General features: G+C 36.0%; 1 protein-coding gene across 2 annotated transcripts in view; it reads left to right on the top strand.

Moving 5' to 3' along the window:
- The window catches only part of LOC127179310 (utrophin), a 32,772-nt gene that overhangs the window by 3,195 nt on the left and 16,469 nt on the right, over positions 1–13,108 (top strand). For both annotated transcript variants that reach the window (XM_051132643.1, XM_051132644.1), the window contains exons 2-10: positions 1,812–1,942; positions 2,013–2,169; positions 3,063–3,174; positions 6,425–6,687; positions 9,701–9,779; positions 10,625–10,685; positions 11,163–11,224; positions 11,408–11,482; positions 12,130–12,331. In XM_051132643.1, the coding sequence (XP_050988600.1) occupies positions 1,812–1,942; positions 2,013–2,169; positions 3,063–3,174; positions 6,425–6,687; positions 9,701–9,779; positions 10,625–10,685; positions 11,163–11,224; positions 11,408–11,482; positions 12,130–12,331 (1,142 nt within the window). The remainder of the gene's footprint in view (positions 1–1,811; positions 1,943–2,012; positions 2,170–3,062; positions 3,175–6,424; positions 6,688–9,700; positions 9,780–10,624; positions 10,686–11,162; positions 11,225–11,407; positions 11,483–12,129; positions 12,332–13,108) is intronic.

Genomic DNA, 13,108 nt, shown 5'->3' with positions numbered 1-13,108 from the left:
TATGCTGGTAGCTATGTTTTGATGCTGGAATGCTGGTTAGGTAGGTTTTGATGCTGGTTTATGCTGGTCCTTTGCTGGTTCATGTTGGTCCTTGACCAGCAACATGACCAGCAAAAACCAACAAAGGACCAGCTTAAACCAGCTAAGGACCAGCATAAACCAGCAAAGGACCAGCTTAAACCAGCATCAAAACCTACCTAACCAGCATTCCAGCATCAAAACATACCTACCAGCATATGCTGTTTTTTTCACCAGGGCAAGTCAAGGAAAAGATTGCAAAATCTGTCTGAGAAACAAAAAGCGTTTGTGGTTGGCCAAACTGAAACAGGATTTCCAGGGCAAGAATCCTTATAATTTCCGGGCAGGTAGGTAAAATATTAGACTACTATCTTTGCTGGAATGTGTCTTTACCACCTATTAATTTTAGTTTGTTAAAATATTGCGCCCTTTCATGCTTACTAAGTCGTTCTTTATATGATTTAGCAGCTTCCACACGTTTTTTCCGTGGTTTAGACAGCATAAATTAGCAGAACAACATATTCAGTAGTACATTAACAGTGCATTCCGTGCTGTTGTTTACATCCGAGTATGGCCAATATGGCTACGCATCCGGGTAACTGACCGTAAGTGTAAACTGGATTGAGGGTAATACATTATCAGCTTTCAAGTATTAACCTATAATTTTTACATGTGATTAACTATCTTTACACTTACATTATGTGATAGAGGTGTTCAGTTTATTATTTTTTTCTATCTAATTAATTTTTTATACTTGTGTAAGTTTGTGCTAGCTACAACCTCATCAGCGCATGCAGTGAGCACACAAGATTGTAATAGACTTGATCTATCTATCTCATATTTTTAGGCTTCATTAGCAGTACTAATGATGGCAAATGTCATTTTCACTCATCTTTCCCAGCTCCACTTATTAGCAGAATAGATAACAGTATTAAAGGATTCCAGCATAATAAGCAAAGACTGTCTTATGTCTTCATCTGATGTCTTTCTTTGGCTGTATATCATCACTGCAGCCCTAAATGAGAGAGCTATATTTTTCTGGTATAAACCAACCAGTCATTATGTCTGTGCAGACTTTAAGGAGACTGCCACTATAAATGAAAGTTTTATAGGGAGGAATTACAGCGGACTGTTGAAGGCAGGTGAGGTGTGTGCAATTTGAGGTAATACTTTATTGTGCAAGTAGGTAAGTGGTCTGTCAACCACAAATGTGTTTTGGAACCTGATTGATTTTTTTGGATTGCTGGTCATGCATTTTTCAGATTGCATTAGTCTCATTAATAGAATAGGAATAGTTCACCCAAAAATTGAGAATGTGCTGAAAATGTACTTACTCTCAGGGCATCAAAGATGTTGATGAGTTTTTTTTTCTTGTGAATAGATTTGGAGAAATTTAGCATTACATCACTTGCTCACCAATTGATGCTGTGTAGTGAATGGGTGCCGTCAGAATGAAAGTCCAAACAGCTGATGAAAACATCACAATAATCCACAAGTAATCCAGTCCATAAATGAATGTCTTGTGAAGTGAAAAGCTGCATGTTTGTAATAAACAAATGGACTCTCATTCTGACGGCACCCATTCACTACATGATCCACTGGTGAGCAAAAATCTGTTCTAATGAAGAAACAAACTCATCTTTGATAGCCTGAGGATGAGTACATTTTCAACTTTAATTTTAGTCCTATTTATAGACCACACAGACCAAGGGGACGATCACTCAATCAGAGTCTATTGAGATGTTTTTGAATTGGTGCAATTTCAGCTTCTGCATGCTGTTATTTCTCCTCAGGACATTCAGACAGATGTTGATACCCAGAGTGATCTTTCTAAAATGGCTCTGGGGGGTCAGATCCTGAATACCAAGGCACAAGAGCTTGAAAAGTTCGGAGATGTGGACCACATCCAAATAGCCTCGAGAAGGTTTGTGCAATATAAACAAAGGATACCTCCAGTGTCCTGAACTTTCCTTCAAACTGTCGTGTTCTTTCAGAGAGTGTTTGGAGGCCGGTGCGGAGAAATGGACAGGACTCATAGCCATCCTTGAGGAGCTTTGGTTCTGGGTGAAGCTGAAAGATGAGGAGCTGACAAAGCAAAGGCCGGCGGGAGAGGATGTACATACTTTATTGCAGAAACAAGGCTACTGTACGGTCAGTCACACTGCACGTGTGTGTGTGTGTTCACACGTTAAACTGCAGAAAACAGGCATCTCTTATTTTAAGGACCATTAAACCCCACTAAAATGAGAATTAAACACTCACAGTCCATTTTGAGTGATGTAGTCATATCTTTTAGACATAATGTCTTATAATTTTCCACTTTGTACACAGTGCCTCCTCCTACGCACAGATTATTTCCTTTTTAGACAGGCATCTTTCAGTCCTTTGATAATACAGAGGTTTCTGCTTTAATAAAAATAATTAAACCCCTTGATTACTGTTCTTTAAACAGGAGCTGATATCATTTTGTTTGTAATTGCTCTGCTGAATTATTGATGTTCTTTAGATGCACAGCACTGTTTATCATGGCTGTTTATTGTATTTACTGCATTAAAACATTGCAATATTCACATCAGTTGCAATAAGTCTGTCTTGACAAACAGACCTCACATAATAATAGCAGTAAACAAAATGGTGATTGAATTAAACAGTAGTTTACAGTAAACTACCTAATTTATTTCACATATAATTTTTTTATATCATTATTAGAGCCTGCGACTTATTATTGCATGTGATTTGTTGGTGATATTATCTCGCTTTATCAGTAAAAAACACACAGAATTAATCAAAAGTTGTTTTTTTTCTGATATTGACCACAAAACATCTTCCCTCTGGTTTAATGATTTTGCTCATCTATTTGTCACTTTCTGCTCAGTTGATGTTTGGGTTTATACATTGCTTTCTGATTGCTTTTTGAGTAATTATGTCTCCAATTTCACCGCCTCTAAATTGTCTGGAATGAGATGTAATGAATGTCTAGGTTTATCTGTGTGATTTAGTTTAAATGTCACACCTCTGCATCTTTAATGTGTTGTTCGACACAGGCATTGCACAGCGAGTTGATTGGACGGAGGCAGGATGTGAATCAGATGTGTCTGTCTCTGGCTGTTCATCCTACAACAATGGAGGTCCAGAGCAATGTAGAGACGGCTGGAGGTGAGAGACTGATTTTGTCAGTTTGTGACTTCCCAGAGGAACATTTTATTTCTTTCTCTGTCATAGCACAGGACTTCTCAGTTATAAGTATCAACATATGTTATGGATAACAAAGCTCATTTGGTCTTGGGAGAATTTGATAAGAAATGCCTGATTTCATACTGAAATCTTTTGATTGCAGACTTTGATGTTTTGGCAAATCTCAGCACATTTTGAGACATTGTTAAGATTCCTTCTGAAACACTGGAGGGGGGGCAGATGTGAGATTTATGGGGTCTTTTTCTCATGAGAAACATCTGAAAAAATGTATTTACTCTTATTACTGTGTAGGAGAGATAATTAAAAATATATAAAAACAATCACCTTTAAAGTTGTCCAAATGACGTTCTTAGCAATGCATATTACTAATCAAGAATTAAGTTTTGATATATTTACAGTAGGACATTTACAAAATATCTTAATGGAACATGATCTTCAATTAATATCCTAATAATTTTTGGCATAAAAGATTTTTTTTTTTTTAAATTCAGATATTAAATAGATATTATTATTTTTTTTAAATGTAGATATTAAATAGATTTTAACTGACATTTTTCTTTTATGTAGGCATGCATTTTTTCAAATTGAAATTTTTTAAAGTGTTTTATACAACATGACATGCACAATGTTTTATACATATACAGTAAGTTTTGGGGTCAGTAATTTCTAATTTTACATTTTTAATAATTAAATGTAAAAGGTACATGTTCAGCAGCCATTCAATCACACTACCATTCAAAATTTTGAAATCTGAAAGAATTTTGAATGCTTATGAAAACACAGTAAAAACAGTAATATAGTGAAATATTGTTACAATTTAAAATAGTTATTTTCAATTTCAGTATATTTTAAAATGCAATTTATTTCTGTGAAGCAAAGCTGAATTTTCACCATCATTACTCCAGTCTTCAGTATCACATGATCCTTCAGAAATCTTTTTAATATACTGCTCAAGAAATATTTATTATTATTATAAAATTTAAAAAATGGTTATGCTGCTAATATTTTTTGTGAAAACCATGATATGTGACCTTGGACCACAAAACCAGTCACAGGAGGCAAGAGATTTGAGATTTAATATACATTTTTTAATAAGCTTTCCATTATAATATTTAATAAGCTTTCCATTAATGTATGGAAAAATGTAGGACAATATTTGGCTGAGATACAACTTTAAAACTCTGGAATCTGAGAGTGAAAAAAAATCAAAACATTGAGGAAATCACCTTTAAAGTTGTCCAAATGATGTTCTTAGCAATGCATATTTCTAATAAAAAATTATGTTTTGATATATTTACAATAGGAAATGTACTAAATATCTTCATGGAACATGATGGCCTTTACTTAATATATATATATATATATATATATATACCCATGCTACCTTTGGGCTTTGTGGTCCAGGGTCATATATGTATGCTATTACTGTCACTTTTTATTAATTTAATGCATTAATGCATTTTGCTGAATAAAAGTATTTCTTTTTTTAAACAAATCTTACTGACCTTAAACCTTTGGCTGGTAGCGTACATTAAAATCACACAAACTTTTCTCTGTTAAACATACTGTGTTGCAGAGATAAATTTTACCTATCAGTCTGGTTTTGTCCTCAGTTGTCTGTTTCTATTAAAGATGCCACCAAGTGTCAAATTTTATGTGTATTGTCTTTCTGATGTAAACGGTCGTCTTCTGGATTCGAACACTAATTTTTTATTACACCTCTCATTTCTGGAGGTCATAGTTTTTGTGTGTAGCGTCGTTGCTGCTTGATTTATGTGTCTCTGTAATGGCTCAGTGGACACAATAAACCTTATAGGACACAAAGTGAAAAGTGAGAGAGTGCTGAAAGGGACGGATGTAAATCTGAACTGGATTTATAGCAGCTGATTGCAGAGGAAAGATTAGATTCCAGAATAAAGTGCTGGTCCACAGTAAAACTAAAATATTCAGTCCTCTAAAACCCAGTCTATATGTCTCTGACATGAACAAATAAATATGAGCTGATACTGTTTTTATAAGTAGCCTACTTATAAAAAGTAGCATTTAAGCTACTCAGTTAAATAATTTATTATCTAATCATAAAATGTATAATTTAATCAGAGCCACAGCTTTTAACAAAAAATGAATAAACAATCACAATTAAACTAAAATAACGAAACTTTAACAAAGACAGAGGTACGTTTAAGACAAACCGACTCACCAATCTGGATCACTTTCCGAAGTTACGTATTAGAGAGTGAGAATCGTTTAGAACGAACCAATTCACTAGGATCAGTTGGACTTTCAAAAGCTTCATATGGAAGAGAGGTCCATTAAGACAAACCGACTCACTGTACTGAATCGGACTTTCCACAGCTACTTATGAAAGAGAATCAATTAGGCTGAATGATTAACTTAAATGAATCGTACTTTCCACAGCTGCTTAAAAAGAGCTGTTAAGGATGAACCGAATCACTGAAATGAATTGTACTTTCCAAAGCTACATGTGATACTGTAGAGGGGATCCTTTTGTACGAACCGATTCAGCAGATACGTGAGAATCGTTTAGAATAAACCGATTCACTGCAATTAATTGGCCTTTCAAATGAGAGAGAGGTCCGTTAAGACGAACCGACTCACTATACTGAATCGGACTTCCACAGCTACTTATGAGAGAGAATCGTTAAAGACTAAACAAATCACTGTAAAGAATCATACTTTTCAAAGCTACATAATATGATAGAGGGGATCCTTTTGTACATGACTTGAGAATCATTTAGAACGAACCGATTCACTACAATTTCAAAAGCTTCATATGGGAGAGAGGTCCGTTAAGACAAACCGATTAACCAGAGTGAATCAGACTGTTAATAGCTATGAGAAAGAATCATTTATGATGAACTAGAATGAATCAGACTTCCACTACTACTTATGACAGAGAATCGTTAAAGACAAACCGATTCAGTAGAATTAATCAATTGCCAGTGCTTACGTATGTTTACATCAGATCGCTCAGTGAAGTTGTGTGCAATACAAATGTGACTAGAACAGCTATTGAATCTACTATAATAAAATTAAAGACGTCATGGTCTGTAAATGTCATCATGATATTGCAGACAGCAAAAACGATGCTACATTTTGGGTTTAAATAAGCAGTCTAGCATGAGTTGAGATGTTGACATAGAACATCTCCTTTAAGTTAATTTGACAGAAAGCTGCTTTTAACTTTCAGCAGACACAGTCCAGGAGGAGAAGATTCGTCAGCTGGCTCAAGCGGTTCAGGACCAGGCTATTGAGGTTCAGCAGCACTGGGAGCGGTTTAGTGCTCAGGCCGCCAGCTGGCAGCACGAGGTCGACTGGGCTCTGGGGAAACTTCAGGACCTCCAACATGCCATGAACCAACTGGACCTCGGCCTGGCTGAGATGGAGCATGAGAGCTGGCACTCTGAGGAACACAGCATGGTCAACTGTGTGCTGGGGAACGTAGAAAATATTGTGAGTTCAAATAAAAAATTATGGAAAAATAGTTAATGTAATAAATAAAAGTAACTAATAAAGGGCAATTCATTTGTAACAGTATTTAAGCAGGTCTAATAAATATGTGACCCTGGACCACAAAACCAGTCTTAAGTAGCACGGGTATATTTGTAGCAATAGCCAAAAAAACATTGTATGGGTCAAAATTATTGATTTTTCTTTTATGCCAAAAATCATTAGGATATTAAGATCATGTTCCATGAAGATATATAGTAAATTTCCTACCATAAATATATCAAAACTTATTTTTTGATTAGTAATATGGATTGCCATGAACTTAATTTGGACAACTTTAAAAGGCATTTTTCTCAATATTTACATTTTTTTGCACCCTTAGAGTCCAGATTTTAAACAGTTGTATCTCAGACAAATATTGTCCTATCCTAACAAATCGTACATCAGTGGAAAGCGTATTTATTCAGCTTTCAGATGTATCAAAGTATGTATTCAATTATATAAAATTTACCCTTATGACTGGTTTTGTGGACCAGGGTCACATAAATGTTGCAGAATGTTGAAAATTACATTAAGACTAATGAATGTTTTAGAATAACTTTTCATAGAATAACTTATTTTTTAATGTTACCAAAGTTATTATTATTATCATTATTATTTTTCCTGAGTGAGTAGCCTATAGTCTTCAAGTTTATTCCAGTTTGACCTCCACAGACTTAGAACTCTATTATAAACTTGGATATGTCACAGGTAGCTCATCCCTCATGTCTCATGTGATGATCAACTATGAATTTTTCTTTGTAATTTTAGCCTTGAATAGAATAAGACAGATCCAGTGAAAGATCTGACTCAGATTTGACTTTCCAAGGGCATTTCAATAAATATGGTAGAATGACGTCTCATGTGGGTTAAATGCATCTGTTTGATTGAACCGTCCCACCAGGTCAGATTTAGCAGAGGACTGCGTAGTGCAAGGCCGTCAGACCACGCTGCCTATTCATAATTTAATGTCAAACATCAGGGCTAAGATGGAGTTACATTGGTTAAACTCTGAGATGTGCAGTAATGGGCACAACACCATCCGAAATACATTACAGACTGTAATGTACTCAGATATGAAATGTCTGATTGAAGGAGTGTTTAATCACCCTCAGGCCATCCAAGATGTAGATTAGTTTGTTTCTTCATCTGAACAGATTTGGAGAAATTTTGCATCACTTGCTCACCAATGGATCCTCTGTAGTGAATGGGTACCATAAGAATGAGAGTCAAAACAGTTGATTAAAACATCACAATAATCCACAAGTAATCCACACCACTTTGGTCCATCAATTCAAGTTGCATGGTCATGATTAAGACATTTGTATCTTCAAGCTGTTGCTTTTGCCTAAAATTAGAACCCCCTATCCAAAATATTGCTTCCTCCAGTGGAAAAGTCATCCCGCCTGAATCAGGAGAGAAATATGCACAAGCAAAAAACATCCAAGATAGCTTTAAAACAAATATGTTGATGGATTTTGATGCGAGAGGACAACAGCAAATGGACTTTTTCAATGAAGGAAGCATTGTTATTATAAATAATGGACTATTTTGGCCAGAAGCAATGGTTTAAAGTTAAAAACACCTTGATGGATATGTTTCTTACACTCTTACAAGATGTTAATTGATAGACTGGAGCCGTGTGGATTACTTGTAGATTATTGTGATGTTTTTATCATCTGTTTGGGCTCTCGTTCTGACGGCACCCATTCACTGCAATTCATCTATTGGTGAGCAAGCATCTTCGATGGCCTGAGGGTGAGTCAATTTTCAGCAGATTTAAACTTTTTGGGTAAACAATTCCATTAAACTAGGCATTTGCACAATAAAGGTCAGAATTTTAGATTATTTTACAGTTTTGGTTTAGAACAGGGGTACTCAACCCTGGTCCTGGAGATTGACTTTCCTGCAGAGTTCAGCTCCAACCCTGACCAAACACACCTGAACCAGCTAATTAGGATCTCAAGGAGCACTTGATAATTACAGACAGGTATGTTTGATTAGCGTTGGAACTAAACTCTGCAGGAAAGTCGATCTCCAGGAACAGGGTTGGGCACCCCTGGTTTAGAATATTTCTCACTGACCCACATAATAGCTATAAAGATGCCAATTTGTGCCACATGGGCGACAGATCATTTAAGCCGTCTGGTATCACACTCTGAAGTGCTCATAAGATGCATTCAAGCCCCAGGGTTGACCTTGAAGAATCGATTATTTTTAATCATGCATTAGGATCACTCAAACCACACGGAGTCCAGTTTGTTTTTGATTGCTCCTTTATCCCGTGGCTTGACGAGTGTGTGACTGTCATGTTGTTTTGAGGATCTTGTGGGCAGAAATATTGACCCTTTGTATTGATCTGGGCAGCTGAAGAACATAGATAATTAAGCTGCTACCTGCCCAATGACACTCTTGGGCCTTGTTTCACCAAAACCCCTCATCAAACCACAGTCAGGCTGCTGCTAACTCATTTTTGGAGCTCGAACAACAACATTTTTCACCCGAAGTGAGCATCTTGGGATTTGATGTAATAGTTATATTAGTATAACTGAAAGAGTTGCACCATTTGTGCTTTTGGGACATGGCATTGTCTATCACACAAGATGAAAAAGGGCACTCGTTATATTTTGGCAGAGATGCGTCTCCACAGACTCTCGAAGGCAGGCGTGTTGGATAATGAGCATCTGGTCATTTCAGAAGTGAAGTACCAACGACTTCTTTCTCATATTCTCAGAACAATGTCTTTATTTTTCTCCAAACTGCCCCCTGCTTAGTCGCCTCATAGGATGAAAAAGCTTTTAAAGCACTGTAATTTCCCTCTGATTTGAGCTACCATTATGTCTCCATTGGGGGGTTTCTGTTTCGATCAGCACATTACGGTCTGATAGCACAGTAAGATGTTAGGCATCATTTTTCATCTTTCCATCTGGTGCAGTCATAATCTTTCAATTTTTTTTATTTTTCAAAATCTTATCAGGGGATTGTGGGTAATCAGCACCGGCAGTTACAATGCTCTCAAACGGATAAGAAACATTTCTCCCATGACTTCTTGTCTGGTAAGTTGGCCAGACGTTTTTAATCATTTGTCAGTATTTTCCATAGACGTAGAAAGCGTTTTCAGTTCTACAATGAAGATTTGTAGGCCTGGAACACTTATGTGAATTAATAAAAAGTAATTGAAAAGTATTTTACAATGCCATTCAAAAGTTTGGGGTCAGTCAGGATTTTAATTTTTTGAAGAACTTAACACTTTTTTCCATCAAGAATGCGTTTAAATGATTAAAAAATGTCTTTACTGTTACTTTTATGTTAAATGCAGTTTTTTAACTTTTATTAATGTTAATCAAAGAATCCTAAAAAAAATGTATCCTGACAAAAATATGAAGCAGCACAACTGTTTTCAACATTGATAATTATAAGAATGTTTCTTAAAAGCAAATTAGCATATTAGAATGATTTCTGAATGATCATGTGACACTGAAGACTGTAGTAATGATGCTGAAAATTCAGCTTTGCATCACAGAAATAAATTACATTTTAGAGTATATTAAAATAAAAAACAGTTCTTTTAAATTGTATTAATATATTATTAATTTTACTGTATTTTTGGTCAAATAAGAATGCAGCCTTGGTGTGCATAACAGAGTAGGGACGTCTTTTAAAAACATTTAAAAAATCTTACCGACTTCAAACTTTTGAATGGTAATGCATATTTGTTTAGTTATGTTTTTCTTTTCTTTCTTGAAAATCCTTATCCTGTCAGTTGGAAACAGCTGAAAAAGTCAGAAAAGCAAGAAACCACGATTTGTCTCAGTTTTTTCCACTGTACAATAAAAACCATATTGCTTAAGTTATTCAAACGTCATGACTTTATCTTTAAAACCTTCTGTCTCCCAACCAGTTTCTGTTCAGTTCCCATGGCAAAGAGCTGTTTTTCACAACGGCGTCCCTTATTATATCAAGTGAGTTTTGTTTCATACATTCTAATCTCTGCTATGACACATCATACACTTTGTGTGATTTCCCATGTGTTCAGTTTTGCATCAGAATAAAGTAATTCGACAAATTTTAATCTAGTTGCAGTCACCCTTACTAAAACGTATTATAATCATTTCCTTCAGAAATCATTCTAATATGCTGATTTGCTGCACAAGACACATTCCATATTATTATAAATGATGCTTCTAAAGAATGTTTTTATTCTTAGAATAGAATGTTCAAAAGAACAGCGATTATTTGAAATTTTGTAACATTATAAATGTCACTCAATTTACTGCATTCTTACAGAATAAAAGTATTGATTTCTTACAAATAAGTGTGAAAACCTCTCCAAAACTTCATTCAGTTTCATTCTTATGCTTGACAGACATCAAAATACATTTTCCATGGTACTTTCCTTTAAGGTGAACTGATGTTAATTATTATTAATTATCTTTCAGCCATGAGCAGCAGACCACCTCGTGGGATCATCCGAAGATGACACAGCTATTTCAGTCTATGGGTTTGTTCTTCTACCTGTCAATCAGTGTTAAGTGTTCAGTCTTTCTCTCTATGTAATTCACTAAATATTTAAAATGTGCAGTATGCATGCTTGAATTTTGCTCCTTATTTGAAATTGAGAACTAGGACTTTTCTTATTAATAATACTCACATCCAACCTTTATGTTTTATCCTAAATGTGCAGCTGATTTGAGCTATGTGCGTTTCTCCGCTTACCGCACAGCGATGAAGAGCCGCCGGCTACAGAAAGCCCTTTGCTGTGAGTGATAACTTATCATTTAAGTCTTATACTTCTTACTTTCCTAATAAAAAACAGTTCCATGGTTCTTCTGTGGGGGATTTTGTACTAAATACCATATTTGTTTGGACATTTATCATTACATTGCAAATTACTGTCAATGTGAAAAATGGCTCACCGCTTGTGACTGGAGGAAGTAATAAACAGATTACTGCGGAAGACAATTTTAACCAAGCAATCTCGAGCTCTATCTGCTAATTTTGTCAGGACGTTTCTGGTACACTAACTATGAGCCTTTGATCTGCAGTTTGAGTTTCGAGAGCATTAGAGCCACCCGCTGACAACATTAGTACAGTACAAGCTGTTCTGAAATAGCCTTTGGTTAGGTTAGCTGGATGGTGTTTTTGGTAACAGGCAGCAGCCGTGTTTTGCTTTATATCTCTGGATGTGGGTAGTGTTGAGAAAGGGTAGTTGTTGAAACGTATAATTGGTTGCAGATCTGATGAATGCTGATAAGAAATATAATTTTTTGCTGCCTTTTCAGTAGGGAATTTTCATTACACGCCAACGGATGAGTTACGCTCTGGTGACTTTCATTAAAATGCACTGAATGGAATTCATTGTGGAGACAGAAATGAGTGGAGATGAAATCTGTCTGTCTGTTTCAGTGGACCTTTTGGAGCTCGGCATCGCCCAGAGTGTCTTTGATCAACATAAACTCACGCATAATGGCCAGCTACTGGAGATTCCAGGCATCATAAACTGTCTCTGCACAATCTACCGTGAACTTCAGCAGGTGCATCCGGATCTGGTTGATGTGCCTTTGTGCGTGGATCTGTGTCTCAACTGGCTGCTAAAAGTCTATGACAGGTCTGTATGGGTCTTATCTTTAATACAGTGGCTCTTAAAGGAGAAGTTCACTTCCAGAATGAATTTATCCACCCCCATGCCATCCAAGATGTTCATGTCTTTCTTTCTTCAGTCGAAAAGAAATTAAGATTTTTGAGGAAAACATTCCCGGATTTTTCTCCATATAGTGGACTTTGATGAGAGCCAGTGGATTGAAGGTCAAAATTGCAGTTTCAATGCAGCTTCGAAGGGCTCTACATTATCCCAGCTGAGGAATAAGGGTCTTATCTAGCAAAACGATTGGTCATTTTCTAAGAAAAATACAAATTTCTAGGCTTTTTAACCACAAATGCTTGTTAATGTCTTGCACTAGCTTGACCTCACGTATTATGCAATCAAATGTGCACAGAAAGTCAAACGTACTTTACAAAAAAAGGTAAAACAACAATGTTGGATGATTTTGAAGTTGGAGGAGAAAATGAGATGGAGTTTTTCACCCAACCCTACTGTTTTAATTGCAACAGACGAAAAACTATCCTCCTATGATTTTCCCAATATGTCGTGAACACACGCATGTGCTGCGCAGAGCTAGTGCAAGATGAACATTTGTGGTTAAAAAGTATATAAATTAAATTCTTTTTAAGAAAATGGCCAATCATTTCGCTAGATAAGACCCCTATTCCTTGGCTGGGATTGTGTAGAGCCCTTTGAAGCTGCACTGAAACTGCAGTTTGGACCTTCAACCCGTTGGCCACCATTGAAGTACACTATATGGAAAAAAAAAACCTAGAAGGTTTT

Source organism: Labeo rohita, chromosome 17 (genome assembly GCF_022985175.1).
Source record: "Labeo rohita strain BAU-BD-2019 chromosome 17, IGBB_LRoh.1.0, whole genome shotgun sequence".
Lineage (NCBI taxonomy): Eukaryota > Metazoa > Chordata > Actinopteri > Cypriniformes > Cyprinidae > Labeo > Labeo rohita.
The sequence above is the reverse complement of the archived record's forward strand: the minus strand, read 5'-3'. Positions and strand labels throughout refer to the sequence as shown.